The sequence below is a fragment of the Mus caroli genome, chromosome 17 (genome assembly GCF_900094665.2).
Source record: "Mus caroli chromosome 17, CAROLI_EIJ_v1.1, whole genome shotgun sequence".
NCBI lineage: Eukaryota > Metazoa > Chordata > Mammalia > Rodentia > Muridae > Mus > Mus caroli.
Window position 1 is genome coordinate 70,282,111 of NC_034586.1, and position 20,581 is coordinate 70,302,691.

General features: G+C 40.9%; 1 protein-coding gene across 4 annotated transcripts in view; it reads left to right on the top strand.

The window, feature by feature from the left end:
* Positions 1-18,729, top strand: part of Spast (spastin) — a 48,009-nt gene extending 29,280 nt beyond the window's left edge. For all 4 annotated transcript variants that reach the window (XM_021149272.2, XM_029471301.1, XM_021149273.2 and 1 more), the window contains 10 exons: positions 443-517; positions 1,264-1,335; positions 1,765-1,840; positions 2,143-2,234; positions 2,610-2,689; positions 3,570-3,612; positions 5,484-5,563; positions 9,332-9,402; positions 14,597-14,637; positions 15,854-18,729. In XM_021149272.2, the coding sequence (XP_021004931.1) occupies positions 443-517; positions 1,264-1,335; positions 1,765-1,840; positions 2,143-2,234; positions 2,610-2,689; positions 3,570-3,612; positions 5,484-5,563; positions 9,332-9,402; positions 14,597-14,637; positions 15,854-15,976 (753 nt within the window). In that variant the 3' untranslated portion in view covers positions 15,977-18,729. The remainder of the gene's footprint in view (positions 1-442; positions 518-1,263; positions 1,336-1,764; positions 1,841-2,142; positions 2,235-2,609; positions 2,690-3,569; positions 3,613-5,483; positions 5,564-9,331; positions 9,403-14,596; positions 14,638-15,853) is intronic.
* The last annotated feature ends 1,852 nt before the right edge of the window (positions 18,730-20,581 follow it).

Sequence of the window (20,581 nt, forward strand, 5' to 3'; positions counted from 1 at the left end):
CATTTGTCTTTTCTGAACCAAATTTATGTCATGGGTCCCTTGGGGAGCATACTGTAGCTTATAGAATGAGCTACAGGGCAAGCCACAGAGGATAGTTTATAGGCTGAGTCGTAATGCAATAGACTGACCATTAACTAAGAACAGCGCCTTACAGAAGGAATCACACAATTGCAGAGCTAAAGAGAATGGTGAGGCCTGTTGTGTGGCACACACCTATCCCAGCATTTGGCAAAATCAGGTGGATCTCTTAGTTTAAGGCTAACATGGGCTATGTGAGTTCCAGGCAAGTCAGGGCTACATAGTGAAACACCCCTCCTTCATGCCACTGTCCCTGTCCCCCAAAAAAATGTTTATCGATAGCAGATGTTAAATACTTGACATGTTGACATGTCTGGCTAATCTCTCTGGAGTCATAGCTGTAACCACCTTCTGTTTTATAAAGTTGTTCACAGGGCTCAGAGCTCCTGCTAGAGGCTTGTTACTCTTCGGTCCGCCAGGAAACGGAAAAACAATGCTGGTAAGAAGGCTATCAAGGTTGAGGATTCTACTGAGATCTCAGGGACCCTAGGAGAAAGCTGTATGTGGCTCCCAAGTGTTTTGTCTATGCCTTTCTGCTGTAACACACTTTCTGAGGCCCTTAAACAGTTTCCCTGGACGCCCGTGTGTAACCCTCACTTGTATGTGTTTGGTTTGGTTTTGCAGAATACTTACTTGACTGATGATCTGTCTAATAATTTCTAGAATTTTCCCATCTTAACAAGTTAGTTTGACTAGTTAGTATGCTATTGGTTTTCTTGTAGTGTTCTTTGACCAAAGTCTTTTACCAGAAACTGAATACCTATATCTGTAGTATTCTTTTCTTTTGTAAAAACAGAGATATTAAAGGCATGGTAGCATATACCTTAATCCCAACACTGAAGAGGCAGAGGCAGGAGGATTTAGTCTGCATAGTCAGTTCCAGGCCAGCCATGGCTATACAGTAAGATGTGGTCTCAAACAACAAAATCAAATAGGGAAAGAATAACTCTTTCTTCCTGTTTAACTTTCCCTGGCCAGTATCTTCCTACCAAAGAGAAGAGAATCCCTCCCTAATTCTCTCTTGGAAAGAAACCCAGTGTATAGACTCTCTTCTCATAGCAGATGCTGCAAATCATGTTTCTTTCATCTCTAGAGTCTCTGTTGTGATACTCTAATGATTTGATATAGCCATTTTTTAAATACTCAGAATATTGAACTAATATATTTATTCTTCTGATTTTAAAGGCTAAAGCAGTAGCTGCAGAGTCGAATGCGACCTTTTTCAACATAAGTGCTGCAAGTTTAACTTCAAAATATGTAAGTGCTCTTTTCTTGCATTTTTGTGTTTTTAAATTGCTGTCTTAAGTGCTATTATGTTAAATACAATGTTAACATTACAGAAAATTGTTTTTCAGTGAGTTTTATGGCTGTTGTTTGTGTATATTGAATATCTTCATGGTACAAAATTATATGTACTTTTTAGCTATTTTAAAATTAGAATTATGTTGTTGAATACTGTCAGAGTTGGGTAGGCCTAGCTTAACAAAGTTCTATAAGCTGGCTGGATCAAATACCAGAAATGTATTGCACTAATAAGTACGATGTAGAAATACATATTTAGGCTGGCCTTGTATACTGTAGGATGTGAAATAGTTCTCACTGAACTTGAGTTTGCAAAAGGAAATAGTATGTTTTCTAACACATTGTAATATGTCATGAGGTCATAATACACATCACACCTTGTAGGTGGGAGAAGGAGAGAAACTGGTGAGAGCTCTCTTTGCTGTGGCTCGAGAACTTCAACCATCTATAATTTTTATAGGTAAGTTTTCAGGACAGTGTTTTAAAGAATGACTTCAGTACGATTTAAAAAAAAATTTTTTTTCTTAGTATTTATTTCATGTACATTGGTGTCTGCCTGCTTGTATGTCTGTGTGAGGGTGTCAGATCCCCTGGGGCTGCAGTTACCGACAGGAGCCAGGTCCTTTAGAAAAGCAGGCAGTGCTCTCTCCCGCTGACCCATCTCCCTAGCCCCCAGCAGGGTTACTAATAAGTAGCAAAGTAGATGCATATTAAAATGACGGGCTTAGGCCCATCTGCAGCTCTGTCCTTGCATTTCCTCAGATGAAGTTGACAGTCTTTTGTGTGAGAGACGGGAAGGGGAGCACGACGCTAGCAGACGGCTAAAGACGGAATTTTTAATAGAATTCGACGGGGTAAGTATCTATATGCTTATATATAATATACACATATACATATACATTAAATAGTTATCTTGTGTGTTTGCCTGCATGAGCTTATGAGCACCATATGTGCTCAGGAGCATATAAAAGAGAACATAAGATCCCCTGGAACCGGAGTTACATGTGGCTCTGTGCTGCCAGATAGGTGCTGGGAACTGCAGTCTTTTGCAAAAGCAACAACTGCTCTTGACCTCTGACCCATCTTTCTAACCACTGATTACATTTTTAACTATGGCAGTATTTTAATGTGTATACTTTCCTATTAAGTGACCTATACTATAAATACATGTGTATATAGTGTCTCTTTTTATTTTCTCTAAAATACTGATAAACCTTTTTGGCTTACAGGTGCAGTCTGCTGGAGATGACAGAGTACTTGTAATGGGTGCAACTAACAGGCCCCAGGAGCTTGATGAAGCTGTTCTCAGGTAGCGAGATGCACTTTTTTTTTTTTTTATAAAGGTTTATTATTACACATAAATACACCATAGCTTTCTTCAGACACACCAGAAGAGGGCATCAGATACACTCATTACAGGTGGTTGTGAGCCACCATGTGGTTGCTGGGATTTGAACTCAAGACCTGTGTCCTAGGAAGCCAGAAGCCAGAGGCCTAGAAACTTCTGGAACTAGAATTACAGGAAGTGTTGACCTCCATGTGGGTGCTGGGAATTGAACTTGGGGCCTCTGGAAGAACAGCCTGTACTCTTAACCATTGAGCCATCTCTCTAGCTCTGTTTCTGTAATCTTTCTTTTTTAGTTGTTTTCTGATTCAGTTAAACACAGGGCTCCTTATTCTACCGGTTATGTCAGATATTGTTAATTTTAAAATATCACTACTATTAAAATACACAAATAAAATGATAGACTTAATGTAACCATCTATTTAATTAGAGATTTTTAAGCATTAACTAGAGAGCTGGAAGAAAGTAACAACCAAGCCTTATGATCCAAGGTGCTTGAATGGCTGAGGCTTGAGGGTCACAAGTTCAAGGCCTGCCTTTACTTCAGAGTAGGTCAGTGCCAACCTGGCCAACTTTTTGAGAATAAGTCTTAAGATAAAGAAAGAAGGGTCCGCCAAGGGATTAAATCTGCAGAAAAGGGGTTGTCTAGCATACATGAGGCCATAGGTTCAATTGAAGGTAGACCACCACTCTAAAAAGAGGAAAAATATCTTTTAATATTAATAACCTAACTGATAAGAACTTAGAGTTGCCTTATATATTATACTTACAGCTTTTTTCCCTGTCAGTTGTTATTTGAGCTGAGTTATCTATAATTTATATTTCTAATTTGATTTGTTTTTAGGCGTTTCATTAAACGGGTATATGTGTCATTACCAAATGAGGAGGTATGTGTATTTATATTTCAACTTTTTCTAAAGTAAAAACAAGACCATCCTGACAGTATTGCATTTTGTAATTCTGTGGTTAGACATTTTGAAAACAGTTGGTTGGGGCTGGTGAGATGGCTCAACAGTTAAGAATATTCCCTGGCTTGAATGGGATTTAATTCCCTGAACTCACAACTGTGACTCACAACCGTGACTCCAGTTCCAGAGCATTCAACATCTTCTGGCCTCCACAGGCAGTGTGTAAATGTGGTACACACACATACACAGACACAGAGACACACAGAGGTGCAAAATACCCATACTAATAAGATGAAAATAAATCTTAAAGAAAAATAAAGCTTGCTGGTTTCTTAAAACCATAGCCATGCTGGGAGGTGATGGCGCACGCCTTTAATCCAGCACTTCAAGGCAGAGACAAGGTCTCTGAGGTTGAGGCCAGCGTGGCCTACAGAATGAGTTCCAAGGCAGGGGGCTACACAGAGAAACCATTTTGAAAACTGGAAAGAAAGAAAAAAAGAAAAAAAAAAAAAACCCAACCAGTAACCATAAACTTAAATAAGATCCAGCAAATCCCAAACAGAGAACTGGAAACTTAACCCAAGAGAAATGGAAACTTCCCTATAGGAGGAAGATATGCTCAAGAATATTAGAACAGCTGTCTTGATAACCGCAATGTGTAAAATACGGAGTTCAACTGCTTAGTGGATAAATAAATACGGCATATCCAGTTAATGAGTATGATTTAGCTCAGAAATGTATTATTTATCCAGGGCTTGGGATGTAGCTCAGAAATTGAGCACTTGCCCAGAATGTGTAGGGTCCTGGGTTTGACCCACAGGACTGGAAAAAAAATGCATCGGCACACATAATACATTCAGTAATATGAGCAAATCTCAAAACCAGTACAGTAAGTACAAGCAACCGTGTGCATACTAGTTGTGTATGATTTTATTTATTGTTTTATTTTATTTACTCATTTTTCTTTAAAATGTCTGTGTATAGGTATTTTGCCTGTTGTGTGTCTGTACACTTTGTGTGTTCTTGGGCGCCAGACAGGTCAGAAGAGGATGTCAGATCTCCTGTAACTGGAATTGCAGATAATTGTGAGCTGCCATGTTGGTGCTAGGAATAGAACCTGGGTCCTCTGGAAGAGCAGCCAGTCTTCTTAACCGCTGAGCATCTCTCTAGCCCCAATTTTATCCCTTTTAAATTAAATGTTTAAAAAAGACAGATTTCTAGAAACACAGTCAGATCAGTGCTTAGAGAGGAAAGGAGATAGGAGTGGGGATTAATTAGAAATTGCATGGGTGAACTTCCAGGGGTGACAAAGCTCTAAAGCTTTATTATGGCAATGGTTTCACAATTCTATATAATAAAAGTTTCTTAGTAAATTATATAACTGTAATGGATAAAATCTTTGCTATATAAAATCATATGTCAATAAACGTTTTAAAAAACGTTGTGTTTCTTGGAGCTGGAAAGATCATTTCCTGCTCTTGCTGAATGGGCTCTGTTCCCAGAACCCACATGACAGCTCACAGCCTGCTGCAATCCCAGTTTCAGAGGATCAGATACCCTTCCTTGGCTTCTGTGTGCACAAGACACACATACAGTACACATATATACAATCAGAGAAATACTCAAACATACAAAGTAAAAATAAAGAAATCTTTTTTAAAATGTATAGTTTAGAGCATTGTATTTCATTACATTTAACAGGCACAAGTGAGACCCAAGGTAGCAATCAAGAACTGATTCTACAATATTACATTAGGCTAATTCTTAGTTTAGTAAATAACACAGATCAGATTTTATAATTCTATCATCAAATTGGGCTTTATTTGTAATTCTTTGATATTTATTTCCAGACAAGACTCCTTCTGCTTAAAAACCTGTTATGTAAACAAGGAAGTCCACTGACCCAAAAAGAACTCGCACAGCTTGCTAGGTGAGTGGTTGAGTCATCTGAGTCAGAGTCTTAGAGCATCTGCTTCATTTGTAATGAGCTTTCTTTCTGTCTGTCTGTTTAAAATGAGCTAATATGAAAACTTGTATAACTAGAACATGCTGGTGGCCACACACATCTTTTTTTTAATTTTTATTTTATTAGATATTTTCTTCATTTACATTTCAAATGCTATCCTGAAAGTTCCCTATACCCTCCCCCCGCCCTGCTCCCCTACCCACCCACTCCCACTTCTTGGCCCTGGTGTTCCCCTGTACTGGGGCATATAAAGTTTGCAAGACCTAGGGGCCTCTCTTCCCAATGATGGCCAACTAGGCCATCTTCTGCTACATATGCAGCTAGAGACACTAGTTCTGGGAGTACTGGTTAGTTCATATTGTTGTTCCACCTATATAGGGTTGCACACCCCTTCAGCTCCTTGGGTACTTTCTCTAGCTCCTCCTACATTGGAGGCCATGTATTCCATCCTATAGATGACTGTGAGCATCCACTTCTGTATTTGCCAGGCACTGGCATAGTCTCAATCTGGGTTTGGTGGCTGATTATGGGATGGATCCTCGGGTGAGGTAGTCTCTGGATGGTCCATCCTTTCGTCTTAGCTCCAAACTTTGTCTCTGCAACTCCTTCCATGGGTATTTTGTTCCATATTCTAAGGAGGAATGAAGTATCCACACGTTGGTCTTCCTTCTTGATTTTCTTGTGTTTTGCAAATTGTATCTTGGGTATTCTAAGTTTCTGGGCTAATATCCACTTATCAGTGAATGCATATCTAGTGATGACTTTGATTGGGTTACCTCACTCAGGATGATATCCTCCAGATACATCCATTTGCCCAAGAATTTCATAAATTCATTGTTTTTAATAGCTGAGTAGTACTCCATTGTGTAAATGTACCACATTTTCTGTATCCATTCCTCTGTGAGGGATATCTGGGTTCTTTCCCGCTTCTGGCTATTATAAATAAGGCTGCTATGAAAATAGTGGAACATGTGTCCTTATTACCAGTTGGAACATCTTCTGGATATATGCTTAGGAGAGATATTGCTGGATCTTCCAGTAGTACTATGTCCAATTTTCTGAGGAACCGTCAGACTGATTTCCAGAGTGGTTGTACAAGCTTGCAATCCCACCAGCAATGGAGGAGTGTTCCTCTTTCTCCACATCCTTGCCACCATCTGCTGTCACCTGAATTTTTGATCTTAGCCATTCTGACTGGTGTGAGGTGGAATCTCAAGGTTGTTTTGATTTGCATTTCCCTGATGATTAAGAATGTTGAACATTTTTTCAGGTGCTTCTCAGCCATTCAGTATTCCTCAGTTGAGAATTCTTTTTTTTTTTTTTTTTTGGTTTTTCGAGACAGGGTTTCTCTGTGTAGCCCTGGCTGTCCTGGCACTCACTTTGTAGACCAGGCTGGCCTCGAACTCAGAAATCCGCCTGCCTCTGCCTCCCGAGTGCTGGGATTAAAGGCGTGCGCCACCACGCCCGGCTGAGAATTCTTTGTTTAGATCTTAATTTAGAAATTATTTGAATTTCTGGAGTCCAGCTTCTTGAGCTCTTTGTATATATTGGATATTAGTCCCCATCAGATTTAGGATTGGTAAAAATTCTTCCCCAATCTGTTGGTGGCCTTTTTGTCTTATTGACAATGTCTTTTGCCTTACAGAAGCTTTGCAATTTTATGAGGTCCAGTTTGTCAATTCTTGATCTTGCAACACAAGCCATTGCTGTTCTGTTTAGGAATTTTTTCCCCTGTGCCCATATCTTCGAGACTTTTCCCCACTTTCTCCTCTATAAATTTCAGTGTCTCTGGTTTTATGTGAAGTTCCTTGATCTTTTTTTTTTAAAGAATACCTAGTTTTCACCTGGTAGTGGTGGTCTACACCTTTAGTCCCAGCACTCATGAGGCAGAGGTTGGAGGATCTCTTGAGTTCGAGGCCAGCCTGGTCTACAGAGTTGATTCCAGGAGAGCTAAAGCTACACAGAGAAACTGTCTTGGAAAATATAAATAATAATCATCATCCTTATCATTCCTTTGTTTTTTTTTTTAGATTTATTTATTTATTGTATATGAATACACAGAAGACACACCAGAAGAGGGCATCAGATCCCATTACAGATGGTTGTGAGCCACCATGTGGGTGCTGGGAATTGAACTCAGGACCTCTGGGAAAGAAAGCAGTGCTCTTAACCTCTGAGCCTTCTCTCCAGCCCCATCCTCATCATTCTTAGATGCCCATAAACAGGAGCATCTGTTGGCTACCCTATCTGCTGAGGCTTCCTACTCCGTGGCCCTCCTTTGAACAACTATCTTCTATGCCAAATACTTTTTTTTTTCTATCCATATTTTCAGGTTCTGCCTCACTAAGGGAGTGCTCTTTGCCAGTAAAGAGACTAAATAACTTACCAGACAAGTAATTGTGGCTAGACATGGTAGCACACTCCTTTATTCCTAGCACTTGGGAGATAGAGGCTACCAGGTGACTACATAACAAGCCTCCTTTTAAAAAAACAGTAACTGGTTATGATGTTGATTGGATACTAATGGCTGAGAAATTTACCTTTTCAAGTGATATGTTTATAATTTAATGTGACCTGCCTGGTTTGTATGTGCTTGGCCCAGGGAGTAGCACTATTAGGAGGTGTAGCCTTGTTGGTATAGGTGTGTCACTGTGGGTGTGGGCTTAAGACCCTCATCCTAGCTGCCTGGAAGTCAGTCTTCTGCTAGCTGCCTTCAGAACAAGAGGTGGAACTCTGAGCTCCTCTAGGCCCACATATGGCTGGATGCTGCCATGTTCCTGCCTTGATGATAATGGACTGAACCTCTCTGAACCTGTAAGCCAGCCCAATTAAATGTCGCCCTTATTAAGAGTTACCTTGGTCATGGTTTTTGTTCATAACAGTAAAACCCTAAGACATTATACCTTACTCTAATGTAGAGATGTCTATTCTTTTTGTTGTTGTTGTTTTGTTTTTGTTTTTGTTTTTGTTTTGTTTTGTTTTGTTTTTGAGACAGGGTTTCTCTGTGTAGCCCTGGCTGTCTTGGAACTCACTTTGTAGACCAGGCTGGCCTCGAACTCAGAAATCTGCATGCCTCTGCCTCCTGAGTGCTGGGATTAAAGGTGTGCGCCACCACGCTTATGACATAGTCATCTGTACGTGTGTTGGGCCTCCTTCATGGCTGTCTTTGGATGCATGTAGGCTCCAGATTAGACTGGTGTGAGGGAATGGTTCTCTAATGCTGAAAACTAGGTATGAAAGCAGCCAGTGTTAGAGTGTCCTTGTTGTAAGTGGGCCTTTCTGTGTCCTTAAAAAGTTAGCCCTTGACACTGGGGAGACAACCCTGCTGTCAGGAGCACTGGCTGCCCTTGCACAAGTCCTAGGTTCCTTTCCCTGAGGTAAGCCACCTCCAGCTCTGAGGGATCCAGTGCTCCTTCCCGGCACTGTGGGTAACAGTCACACGGTTATGTGCATACAGAAACCGGGCATACATACACATAAATATATTTTTAAGAGAATGAAAATCAAACTCTTTAACTGTTAGCTTGCTCCTAAATTGAAGCTAGTGTGTGCTGGTTGTGTAGAGATTTTGTGTGCTCCTTCTCTTGGGACTTTTATTTCTCTTACTATCTGTCTAGTCAGGTTAGCCTCAGGCGTGCGATCCTTCTGCCTGTGTCTTGTGAGGTGTAGGATTGAAGGGGAGTTTTCATCTGCAGAGAATATAATGTGTTGTCTCTTGCTCCCACTCTGCAGAATGACCGATGGATACTCTGGAAGTGATCTGACCGCTTTGGCCAAGGATGCAGCCCTGGGTCCTATCCGAGGTGAGTGTGAAGGCATTTGAAACACTAGAACTTCGAATGCACCACTTTATGTTCAGTGTCTTGGTTTTACATCTTATTTACTTTACATGCATGAGGCTTTTGCCTTCTTATATATATTACACCATATACATGCTGTGCCCACAGAGATCAAAAGGAGGAATCAGATGCCCTAGAACTGAGTTACAGCCAAATTGTGAGCTGTCATATGGGTGCTAGGAATTGAACTCCCTTGACCACTGAGTCATCATCAGTGTAAAAGAAGTAAAGTTGGAGCTGGAGAGATGGCTCGGCAGTCGGGGCTGGAGAGATGGCTCGGCAGTCGGGGCTGGAGAGGTGGCTCGGCAGTCGGGGCTGGAGAGGTGGCTCGGCAGTCGGGGCTGGAGAGGTGGCTCGGCAGTCGGGGCTGGAGAGGTGGCTCGGCAGTCGGGAGCACTGGGTGCTGTCCTAGAGGATCTGGATTCAGTTCTCAACACCCACACGGCAGCTCACAACTGTCTGTAACACTGACATAGATGCAGGCCAAACACCAATGCATATAAAATATCATTTTAAAAGTTAAGTTATATCACTGAACAACTTGATACAAAACACTTTTTAGACCAAAGGTCAGAAGATATTTTTGTGAAAGATATCAAAGTAAATAGTTTAGGTTTTCTGGAAAACATAGGTTCTCTGTTGTATGTTTTTCATTTTTTCTTTGTTAACAGTCTTTAAAACTGTAAAACAAGGTTGGCTGGGTGACTGAGCTGTTAAGAGAATCTGAGCTCAGTTCTCAACCCCAGTGTCAGCCAACTCACAGCTCCTGTAACCCCAGCTCTGGGGTGTAAGGCCTCTGGCCTCTGCAACATCTGCACTTGACTTGTACAACACCCTCTCGATACACACACACACACAGTGACTAATTATAATTACAATAACTCATTAAAATGTAAAGCAATCTGCTGAACATGTAAGAATAGCTCATAAGCGGTTCACTCTTTATAAAGCCTTTTCTTCCTTTCTAAAAATTCTCAGCACTCATCCAAACCCTGAGTCTTACACTGATGTCTGTTTTGGGTTTACATAGGACTTGTTTAGATTGAAGAATTGCTGTAGACCTCTCCCCACGTCTTGAGAACAGTGACAGTGACCACAGATAGTCTTACTACCTGGTGTATAAGTGCATCTCATGGGTCTACAAACAAACTAACACTAAATCAAAGCAAATCATAGATTTGAACCAGACTTTCAATGGAAAAGCTACACAAATGGTTGCATTTTCCCTGTCTGAATTGGAGTTAATAAATGCAGCAGTAATCACAAAATTCCCATTCACATACAGTGCATATTGGGTTTTTTTGTTGTTGTTTTTTGTTTTTCAAGGCAGGGTTTTTCTGTGTGGCCCTGGCTGTCTTGGAACTCACTTTGTAGATCAGGCTGGCCTGGAACTCAGAAATCCGCCTGCCTCTGCCTCCCAAGTGCTGGGATTAAAAGTGTGCGCCATCACTGCCTGGCACAGTGCATATTGTATAAAACAGTAGTTTTTGGTTTTGTTTTCTGAAACAGTCTTTCTGTATAGTCTTGGCTATTCATCATGAACTCACAATGTGGTGCAGACTGATCTCAAACTTGAGAGATCCACCTGCCTCCCAAGTGCTAGGATTGAAGACATGTGCCACTATGCTCAGCTGTTTTAACAATTTTGACATGTTTGAGACACATAGCATATATAGTATTTATATGTATATATTTTTCTTATTATGGATATATGAGATATTAAGTAAGATAATAATACATGTTTATTTAACTAGAATTATAAGGTGATTGTTTAAAAGATCTAGAGATAGGTGTGGTGGCATGTGCCTTTAGTCTCAGTACTAGGAAGGCAGGGGCAGATCTCTGTGAGTTCAAGGTCACCCTGATCTACATAGAGACCATGAAGGGCTACATAGTGAGAGTGTGTCTTTAAAAAGGGAAGGGGGCTGGAGAGATGGCTACTTTCTCTTGAGAAGACAGGCTTCCTCTTGAGAGGACTAGAAATTAATTCCCAGAACCCACTTTTCAGTTCAACCATCTGACACTGCAGTTTTAGGGCTCCAATATGCTTTGCTGAACTCTGCAGACACCAAGCACTTATCTGGTAAACAGACATACATGTAGGCAAATCATCCATACATAAAATAGAAATAAAATAAAAGACTTTAAAACAGATATTTAAGGCTTTTTGATTCAGTATTCTGAAGTTGTAAAAATGTAACAATAGGTAGGCACGCTGGCACAGGCTGTTTAGGAAGCTGACACAGGAGGTTAACAAGTGCAAGGCCTGCACAGACTAGGGAGTGAGATGAAGGCTTCCTGCAGTGTAAAAGGTAGCATGAGGGTACAGCGCAGTGACTGGGCATTGCCTGCCATGTCCAAGCCCTGCTCCAGTGCCCAGTACTACAAACAATCAACAGCAACACAAAAGAAGCCTAAGGGCTAGGAGATGACTCAGGTTAGAACCCTTGCTGTGCAAAAATAAAATTCTCCAACATGTACATATAAAAATAGACAGGACTTCACATGCTAGTAGTAGTAGTCCCCAGGACTGGGGAACATTTCCCAGAGGTTAGCTAGCCAGCTAGCTTAGCCACATAGTGAGTTCTGGGTCAGTGAAGTACCTTGTTTTGTGTTGCTGTTGTTGTTTTAGATTTATTTGTCTATTTACTTGTATCTTTTGTGTGTTTAAGAACAACTGCGGTTGAGGTTAAGACTTGTGTGTGTGTGTGTGTGTGTGTGTGTAGTGCACACCTTTAATATCAGCACTCAGGAAGCAGAAGCAGGTGGATCTCCCGAGTTTAAGGCCAGCCCAGTCTACAGATGAATTCTAGAACAGCCAGGTATACACAGAGAAACTCTGTCTCAAAAAATAACAAAACCCCCAAAACATAGTATATGTAGACAAATATGATAGAAGGCTAGAATGTTCCCAGGCCCAGGTCTTGGTCCTACACTGATTCCCAGTCCCTGGCAAGAGCCCCACGTTTGTGTAAGAGATACCTCTCGACCTCCCAGAGATAAGCCCCATGGGATGGGGGGAGGGGGGTCCTCAAAGACGGAAGTACCTTAATCTCCTCAAGATGAGAACCCCACCCCCACCAAACAAACTGAGGGACTGGTCTTGCCTCCGCACGTTCTTTCATTCTCTCAGGAGTAAGACTCTGAAGGCTGGAAACCATCAGGATGGAGGTCCCTTCACCTCCTAGAAGCAGGCATCCAAAGGGCCAGGCTGTGCAGTTGTTTAGGCAGGAACAATTCTGGGTCACAGTTTCTGACTGGGGGATGTAAATCCCACGCGACGCCCATCTTCCTACTGGAGATGAGCTCTGCAAGTCCCCTCTCCCCACTGTTGGGGACCCCCTTTGAGTCTTGAGGTTCTCTTCCCAGGTCTCTGGTTCGTTCTAGAGGCTCCCCACCTCCCACATCCCGAGCTTGCTTATGTCCATCCACTCTGCTGGCCCTTGGGACTTCACTCCTGGTCGCCCCTCCACCCCCAATAACTGCCCATGTTCCCTTTCCCCTCTCCCCATAGTCCTCCCTCCCTCCCCTCCGCTTTCTTCTCCCTCCCAGGGCCCTTTGGCAATAGAGTTGTGTGGTTTGTATCCTACGTATTCTGTACTTTTTTGGCTAATATCCACTTATTAGTGAGTACTTACCATGCATGTCCTTTTGGGTCTGAGATGCCTCACTCAGGATATTTTCTAGTTCCATCCAATTGCCTGCAAAACTCACTAAGACGACTTCTGTGTGTAGTCAAAAATAGAAATGGGGAGCAGAGGCTAGAGGGACGGCTCAGTGGTTAAGAGCACTTGTCTTCAGTAAGACTCAGGTTCAATTTCAGTATGGTGGCTCTCAAACATCTGCGACTCCTGGTGCATAGGATCTGACTCTTCCTCTGGCCTCTGCAGGCAACAGGCATGCACATGGTGCACAGATAGACATACAGACAAACATCCACAGCACAATAACGATGATGATGATGATGGAAGAATAGGCATGAGGGCTGCAGAGCTAGGATTAAAGGAGGGCACTTACTCTGTGTGTGTTTGTGTTTTGTTTTTAAAGGAGAGGACAGAAGGAAGAGAAGTTTGTAAATTATCTTCTCTGAAGTATCTATTCTTTAAGACAAGGTTTCTCTGTGTAGCTCTGGCTGTCCTGGAATGCGCTCTGTAAACCAGGCTGGCCTCAAAACCACAAAGATCTGTGTGCCGCTGCCTCGGCCTCCCGAGTGCTGGGATAGACATGCACCACCACCCCGCAAGTGTCAGTTCTTGAAAAGTGACTCGGGAGCAGGAAATTCAGGTCTGTTTGTGTGGCAGTGCTGGGGACTGAGTGCTTCACACATCCTGGGATAATCTGCTGCTGAGCTACAGCCTCAGCCCCGTTCACATCTTACAGAAAATTAGTAATTAGGAAATTGTAGTTAGGAAGAAAACAAAACTTTTTGAGTAAAGAAGAAGAAGAAATGTAGCAGCTGGAGAGGTGACTGTAGTGAAGAAGACTGGCTGTTAGTGAAGAGGGCCCAGGTTTGATTGGAGAGGTGACTGTAGTGAAGAAGACTGGCTGTTAGTGAAGAGGGCCCAGGTTTGATTCCCATCGCCTTCATGGCAACTCAAAGCCAACCCTAAGTGGCCTCCACATGGACCAGGGTTGCACATGGGGCAAGGACATACATACAGACAAAACACCCATGCACACAAACAAATTAATTAAAATAATCTTTTATAACCAACAAGTGGCATTCTTGAGTTCTATTTCAAGTTTGTAAACTACTGTTTAGGACATATACAAGAGATGGGGTGCCTACATTTATTCCTAAGACACAGTAGTAGTCTTTTGTTTTTATTTTTACTGGTTTTCAAGACAGGATTTCTCTGTGTAGCCCTGTTGTATGGAAACTTACTCTGTAGACCAGGCTGCCTTGAACTCACAACTCAAGAGATCTGCCTACCTCTGCTTCCAAAGTGCTGGGATTGCAGGTGTGTGCCACCACAGCCCGGCCAGTGTAGTATTCTTCTGTAAGCATTTGTAAGTTTTGTGTGTTCTCTATGTGACTATCTTTTGCCTTTAAGGATTTGTATTGCACAGGTACCATTAGATCATTGTACTTAATATTTGCCAATGAGAAACTTGAACTTCAAAATGGTTTTTTAAGTATTTGACTTATGTTTTACAGAACTGAAACCAGAGCAGGTGAAGAATATGTCTGCCAGTGAGGTATATGCTGTTTTATGATTACTTTGTTTTCATTTGGATCCTACAAAACTCATCATTTTTTTTTCTAGTCTGTTTAATTAGAAACAAGAGAATTTTAACTTTGTTTCATTTCAAAATATAAAATCGGTTACAATGATTTTTCTTGGTAATAGTTTAAAAATGTACAGTGATTTTTCTTTTATCAAGTTATGTAAGCACTGAATAGAAAGTTACAGAACCTTGCTTTGATCTGTTAAGAGGATCTTTGCATGTTGCTGGGGTGTATCTGAGGCATTGTGTCTGGCCCTCAGCAGTGTAAATGTGGGAAGTTCGATATAACGATACAGGCAAGCACCTCACATGCTGTTTAAGAAGCAGCGCTTCCTTTAAAGTCTCCTGTTTATTGTTACCAACCCCTTTTCCTTCATGACAAACCTGGCACCAATAGCAGATATGATTATGGTAATAGAAGGTGACCAGTGTGCAGTCTTGTGAGCCTATGGGGAGAGTAAGTGGAAGTAAAGTCAGGTTTGGTTGTTGTCTTAGTTACTTCTTATTAAAGCAAAAACTAAAATACAAACCAACAAGACTATGACTAGAGTAGCTTAGAAAATAATAGCAGCTGTGACCAGCATGGCAGCAGGCAGGTAGGCATGATGCTGAAACAGTAGCTGAGAGCCTACTCCTCCACCACGGCCACACCTCCTAACCCTTCTCAACTTTACCAACTTCAGATCAAGCACTCAAGTATATGAGCCTATAGCGGCCATTCTATTCAGATCGCTGCAGTTATACTTCCTACTCCTCCACCACGGCCACACCTCCTAACCCTTCTCAACTTTACCAACTTCAGATCAAGCACTCAAGTATATGAGCCTATAGCGGCCACTCTATTCAGATCGCTGCAGTTATACTTCCTAGTTGTAGGACTGAGTAATTTCCCATTTGTATTTTGTCAAATTTTTCTCTTAATATATTTTAGAGAGGAAAAAATACACTTTGAATTGTTAATATCTATGAAGCTAAATACAAGTAATTAAAAGAGTACAGTGCTGTACATCTTTGTATAATACCTTGTATAGCAAACTTGCCTAATATAAAATAAATTTAAATGATTAGCATGATTTTCTAAGAATAAGTCTGTATCTGTTATAAAATTAACAAACTTTAATTTGTTAATTAACAAACTTTAATGATGTGTTCATCATTTCTGTGTCTTTTTTTTTTTTAAATCTAGATGAGAAATATTCGATTATCTGACTTCACAGAATCCTTAAAAAAGATAAAACGCAGTGTGAGTCCTCAGACCTTAGAAGCATACATACGCTGGAACAAGGACTTTGGAGACACCACTGTTTAAAGGAATGGATGCCTCTGTGAGCCCACAGAACATCGCACTTCACAAGAAACAAGAGCTTTGGCTACAGGAACCCAGACTTCGTTTACAGGACGTTTTAGAGTTTTCATTTTTGTGCACCAAACTTGAAGAGGAACAAGAAGACAGACCTAAATAAAATATGCAATATGAATGGAATTTTTGTTCAAGGCCTTCTTGCGTGATGGTGATGGTTTTGTTTTCTCAGTGGGCACTGTTAGAGCACAGCAAAAGCAGATTCTGGTTCATTACTGATTATAATCATTCTGTAAATAATAATTTGTACATTGCATCCAGATGACAGTATTGCAGAGACAGTGGGTGGTGGAAGACACAGAGCCCTCCCTCCAGTGTCTGTCTCCTGGTGTCTGTCTTGCAGCAGCCTGGTTTCTGGTTTCCTGTCCTACTCTTCCCTTAGCGCCCTGTGATTGGGATACCAAGGGTTCGAGCTCTTCCTGCTTCCTTACCAGCTCAGTGTGCCAAGTGGAAAGCTTTCCATCTGCAGTAAGAGCTGTAGGGAGACTTTTGTCCACCTGGATACACAACCATTAAACACTTAGAGGGTTCTTTCACATTCTGTTTTTCTCTTTTATTGCCTTGCTGCCAAACAGTTTAGAAAGCAACTTAAGAGCAACAGCAAGAGAAAATGTGGCACGGCCAGGGTTTGAGAGTTTGAGTCACTCTGTCTGTGTAACACGTGCATCAGTCCTTGTGTGCCCTGCAGTATTTTTTTCTAATATGCCAGAAATCCACTGTAGACTTAACTTACTCCATCTGGAATTCGTTTTTGTTGAAGTTATTCTAATACTTTAGAGAGCCAGTTTTAACTTATAAATTGAGGTACCAGTGTGAGAGAAGGGACATATTAGGAGCTAAGACATTTCTAACTTATTGCTTATCACTTTCTTACTGTTTACAGACAACTAAATGCCAGTGGCACTACCACCTCTACTAATTACTGTCCCTTCAATGAAACTTAAATTACCGAATTTTTCTACATGGCATATGTTTTATAGGTTTCTTGTGCTTACTTTGTAACTAAAAAGCGTTAGCCTAATGGTCTACCTTTTGTTTCTGTAAAATGTATAGTAATTCGTTGTTGTTTGTGTAAATATGGCCGGACTTTTATTATAAAAATGCATTATAGGAAGTAGAGGCTCATGTGAGGCCTTTTAAGAACTGTATAAAGGCAAATAGATATTTGCCATTAGTTTACTGGTTAAAAGTTTGTTTACAGAATTTTTCTTTGGTGCTTAAACGATGCTATGTAAAACTTAATGGGTAGAAGGAATAATTCTGGGGTAGCAACAGCCAACATCTCATGTAAGAAACCTGTCTGAGAAAACGTACTAAAATACTTGCTCTTTCCCCCAGATACAATTTTTATGATAAAGACATACATCCTCAGTTTTACCCTTGCTCTTGTTAAAGATTTATTACCTAAATATAGAAGATGGATTCTTTCTTTTCCTAGGGTCATATGCTGTTTATAGCTGTAATTTAAATCATATCTCTTAATTATGATTTTAGACATCCCTCGATCATAAAAATGAAGTTTTGGTCAATAGGAAAACAAATTTAACCAAAGCTGTGCATAATTTTTGTTGTGGGCAGTGTCTTTTTAAGGTCTCAAATGTTAATGCACCAGTTATAAAATAATAATCCCACCCGGTGATGGTGAGAGGAACTGCAGTAGTCCTACGCCAGACATCTACAATCAGACTCTAAAGCTGCGCTGCTTTCACTTAGGAGGGGCAGTAACATTCCCACTGTCTATGTATTAAGTCAGGCATCAGCTCAGTAGTTAAACAGAAGAGCCTTTAAGATCAGGGTTCATTCATAATTCTTTAAGGACAAATTTTAGGTGGTAAAATTTTTAAATGTCTAAAAGATACAGAATGAAGTTAACCTAAAACGCCGAGTGAAGGGTATTGCTGTGTGACTGTTCCTCACTCACTGTAGAGAAGCAGCTCTGTTCATCAGGTTGTCCGCTCAGCTCCTGTTAGAGAATGTTTTCTGCGATGCTGTATGACCCAGGTAGATTGTAGGCCATTTTGTTACTGTCTTTTAAGATAGGGTTTCATGGAGCCTAAGCTGGCCTAGAACTCAGTGGGTAGCCTATAAGTACCTTAAACTGATCTTCATGCCTGCATCTCCCAAGTGCTGGGGGTGCTGCTGGTGTGCACCCCACATCAGGACGTTTGCTCTTTTTCAGATAGAAGTTGCTGGGATTTCCAAATTAACATTAGATTTTTGTGTTGAGCTCTGTTTACTGTTGAAGATAATGTTTAAATAATAAGGATTGGTAGTTCATGCTAACATGACAGAGTCCTTGTAAGCTCGGTGAACTTATTGATCACCTAACTGAGCCAAAGGAAAGACTCAATACAATCTTTCCAAACCTGCTAGGGCTACAAAACTTTTCTGAGACTTAGATGCCCATTGGATTTATTTTTGTCTCTTTGCGTTTAACAGGACAAACAGAATTTGAAATTACATATATGTGGCATTGTTTATACTGTAAAATTGTTTATATATCATACAAAAAGCTAATTCTTTGGTAGACTGAACTGCTTAACGGTTTGCTTTTTGTTTTCTTAAGTCAGGTTTTCCTTTAAATGTCTGTCTCAGTTTTAGTCTTACTTTTACTTCTGTGAAGCAAATGACTTAAAGGGTGCATACAGCTACATAACGTGGGGTTTTGTTGTAAATAAATGACAAACTTGGTTTTGCCTTAATTTTTATAGTCTTTGATATTTCAGGGGTGGTAATTTCATGGAGTATTTTCTAACTCTTGTGCCAATAAACTTTGAGCAGAATATGCCAAGCAGTGAATAGAAGGGTCTGGATAGCAATCCAGACCAGTTTAAAAGGACATAAATTCCCGTTGGTAGAGCTCTTGTAGAGTCCCGCTTGTGCAGTTCATCCCAGCTTGTGCAGTTCATCCCAGCTGACGCAATTCATTTGAAAATGAAATTCAAGCAGAACACAACGGGCAAATTCAGATGAAGAGGTTACCAGGCTGCTGAAGCCGCTGGAAATGAGAAAGGAAATCTTGGAGAGGTAATGGATAAGTTGATCTCTGTCATCTGCAGATTCCTGTAAAATCCTTGCACTTTCCAAAATTTTCCTTCTAGCAGGATATTCAAAGGAACCCAGCAGATAACCAAGTCTAAAGAGCTGACCAAAGGGAGCATTCCTGTACACCTACAATAGCCTGAGCTACTTAGATCCTGTCTCACAAAACAGACAAGCCTGTAGTGGTAGTGAATGTCTTTAATTCCTGCACCCTAGAGGCAAAGTGGGTGACTTCTGAAGCCAGCTTGCTCTACACAGAACAGTGCTGCTCACGCTTTGTGATGCTGCAACCCTTAGATACAGTTCTTCCAGTTTTGAATACCCCCCAACCATAAAACTATTTTCATACCTGTAACTTTGCTACTGTTATGAATCATTAATACCTGTGTTTTATGATGGTTTTGGGTGACCCTGAGAGAATGACTGACCAGGCCAGCCAGGGAGGGCTACACAGTAGACCTGTCTCAAAAACCAAATTATAGAAAAAACTGGAAAGACAGCAAAAAATGCACAAAAATACTGCTGTTTGAGGGTAAAGTTTTAAAGTTGAAAATAGAAACTCTAAGGACAAAATGAACAGAAACTCTGACAACTTAAAATCATTTCTTTTTAATAGTTTAAATCCAGAATAAATATAGCATTCTTTAGAAGAAAACAAAGAGTTTTCACAATAGTACCCAAGGGCAAATACACAGTAATATCTAAATTTCCAAAGAAAAGTTATGTAATCTACAATCAAAATACATGGGAAGACATGCACATGTCTTCAGAGAAGAACAGTAGCCGCCTTGGAAATGTTGATTATTGAAAAGGGGGCAAGGGATCCTAATTTTCAGCACACAAATAGAAATGACAAACTTGAAAACCACAAAATGTAACTGACTCAAGCATTCTATCAAATGTTTTTAATGCTAAACTCATCATCAGAAGGGCTGACCAGGAACATAGGGAAGGTTTGTGACAGTGGGACAGCATCGTGCCTGTGAGAAGAGAAGAGTAATGGGAGGGAAACAGGTAACCATGATGCTTGAATTCTTCCCACCCCACCCCAGTCAAAAGATGGCCCTGAGCCGCAGAATCTGTGAAGTGCAGATTTTAAGACTCCTCACCTGTATTTCATTCCTCCAGCAACCAAGAACCTGCAGTAGTAAACTTACTTCAGATATGCATTTACAGATGCCAAACAAGGGCTGTCTTAAAAGTAAGACCTACAAATAACAGCCTGGGGCCTGATGGTGTAGAAATCATTACTCCTGTGGTCCTCCAGAGTGGGGCGTCAGACCAGGTGCCTTGAACGGGTCATCTACAATGATGGGCTATATATTTAAGTATGAGCAGGCAGTCACTTCTGAGGACTGAGTTTGAATCCCAGCACCCATATTTGGTGATTTACAAAAGCCTTTTAACTTCAGCTCTAAGGCATTCTAATGCCCTCTTCCGGCCTCTTCAGACACCTGAACACACACACACAATATTTTTACAAAACTCTGACCACTATGAATTAACTACCCA